Below are 2,189 nucleotides of genomic sequence, written 5' to 3' on the forward strand. Positions count from 1 at the left end.
GATCCATGTGTTCGACGCTGTCAAGGTGGATCGCACCCGGAGCTGGCTCTACGCCGCCTGCTCCCTCTCCTACCTGGGCGCGATGGTGTCCAGCAACTCGGCTCTGCAGTTCGTCAACTACCCCACGCAGGTGCAGCACGAAAGGGGCCCCGGAGCCACCGGGTGTTTCAGGGCTGGGCTTTGTGGGGCTGGATCACTGCGCTTCAGTCAGCAGAGAGCGGCTGCAGAGCTCCGCAGAGGGAACAGCGATCCCTGGGGATGAGGGGAAGTTGATGTTGGAGGGCTCGAGGTGGCTCCTGACTCTGTTCATTCAGCGCTTGTCCTCTGGAGGGGTTTTCTTGGTGCCTCTTGTTGTAGTATCTGGGGTGTGTTGTAGGAGAGGCACAACCTGAGCAGTCACCTTCGTGCTGCCACCATCTCCCAGGTGATGGCACGTGGGTATTTAACCCTGTCCTTCTTTTACAGGTCCTTGGCAAATCTTGTAAGCCCATTCCAGGTAAGGAAACTTCACGTTCCTCTTTAATACACCTGTGGGAGTTTCATGTACCCTTAACCAGGACCTCAGCCCTCAGAACAGCACCTCCCCTCTTCCATAGCTGCAGCACGGGGAGAGCACGTCGTGCTTTAGCTGTGAGTTAAACTCCCACCGGCGGCTTTGGGAGCTCTTTGTGACGTTGTTTCTTTCCAGTCATGCTTTTAGGAGTGACTTTGCTGCGGAAGAAGTACCCACCAGCCAAATATCTCTGTGTCCTCCTGATCGTGGCCGGCGTCGCCCTGTTCCTCTACAAGCCTAAGAAGGCGGCGGGGAGCGACGAGCACGTCTTTGGCTACGGAGAACTCCTCCTGGTGAGTCCAAAGCAGCGGCGAGGAGGAACAGGCTGTTACAGCACAGATAAGGCCGTGTCCTTTGGACCTCAAGCGTGTCCAAGAAGTGATGTGGAAACACTTCTGAAGGAGGACGCTGGGGTTGAGGGGAGCGCTCCGAAGCCGTGGAATGAGATCAGGGCACGAGCATTTGCAGCCCTCCTGGCCCTGGTCTTTTGAGACCACGTGTTGCTGTTTAGTAGGAATTGGGATGTAAACCTGGGGGAGAATGTTCAAGGTTTTGCTCTTGGACAAGGGATAAAGAAGGAAGGTTCCTTCAGCGCCTCTTGTCTTCGCTCAGCTGCTGTCGCTGACCTTGGACGGGCTGACGGGGGTGTCTCAGGACCACATGAGAGCTCACTACCAAACGGGTTCCAACCACATGATGCTGAACGTTAACCTCTGGTCCACCTTGTTCCTGGGGGCTGGTAAGGAACACGCTGCCCAGTGGCAGTGGCCAAGCTCCAGCAACGGGGCTGCAGCACCTTTTGCCAAGCACGTTATGCATCATTTTGGGGTTGGTTTTGTCTGGATGTAAAACCTGCGCTGGTCCGTGTAGATCTTCTCATGGCCACTAGAGGACATCGCCTCATGCTGAGCCACCTGCCCTGCGCTGTGCTCCACCTCGCTTTCTCCCCTCTGCATAGCAGAGAAGCGAGTATCAGTGCAGCTTCCTGCTCCAGACAGAGAGTAGCACCTCTAAGGAATTGCTGGGAGCTGCTCTGTCGGGATTGGGTGTGCAGTTTAATGATGGCTTCATTCATTAGCCGGGAAGGTGATGGCTTCTCCTCCTCTTTGCTTTGCGCTGTGTGGAATTTAGTCCTCACCATTAGTTGCTCCTGTCGTTGTGAGTGTGAACTGGAATTGCACCACGGGGGCAGGGGCTCCTCGGGCTGCCTCTGGGCTCACCATTCTGGCTTCTCACCTTGGATCTTTCTTGCAGGGATTCTGTTCACTGGAGAGCTCTGGGAGTTCCTGAGTTTCATGGAGCGATATCCCAGCGTCATTTACAACATCCTCCTCTTCGGCCTTACCAGTGCTCTGGGTCAGGTAAATTCACCTCTCTTGGTCCACAGGCTTCGTGGAGGTGTAACCCCCCGGTGTGCTGGGCTGCACCCCCAGAGCGTGAGCAGCAGGTTGAGGGAGGGGATTCTCCTCCTTCTGCTCCGCTCTGGGGAGACCTCAGAGCAGCTCCAGTGCCTAAAGGGGCTGCAGGAAACCTGGAGAGGGGCTTTGGACAAGGGATGGAGGGACAGGACAAGGGGAATGGCTTGAACCTGCCAGAGGGGGGGCTGAGATGAGCTCTGAGGCAGAAGGTCTTCCCC

General features: G+C 56.3%; 1 protein-coding gene across 1 annotated transcript in view; it reads left to right on the forward strand.

Moving 5' to 3' along the window:
* Nucleotides 1-4: 4 nt before the first annotated feature.
* Nucleotides 5-2,189, forward strand: part of SLC35B1 (solute carrier family 35, member B1) — a gene marked incomplete at its 5' end in the record, with an annotated part of 3,587 nt that continues 1,402 nt past the window's right edge. The window contains 5 exons of the mRNA XM_010024951.1: nucleotides 5-130; nucleotides 466-496; nucleotides 689-846; nucleotides 1,166-1,292; nucleotides 1,808-1,914. Coding sequence (XP_010023253.1) covers nucleotides 5-130; nucleotides 466-496; nucleotides 689-846; nucleotides 1,166-1,292; nucleotides 1,808-1,914 — 549 coding nt within the window. The remainder of the gene's footprint in view (nucleotides 131-465; nucleotides 497-688; nucleotides 847-1,165; nucleotides 1,293-1,807; nucleotides 1,915-2,189) is intronic.

Source organism: Nestor notabilis, unplaced genomic scaffold, assembly GCF_000696875.1.
Source record: "Nestor notabilis isolate BGI_N333 unplaced genomic scaffold, ASM69687v1 scaffold14102, whole genome shotgun sequence".
NCBI classification, from domain to species: domain Eukaryota; kingdom Metazoa; phylum Chordata; class Aves; order Psittaciformes; family Psittacidae; genus Nestor; species Nestor notabilis.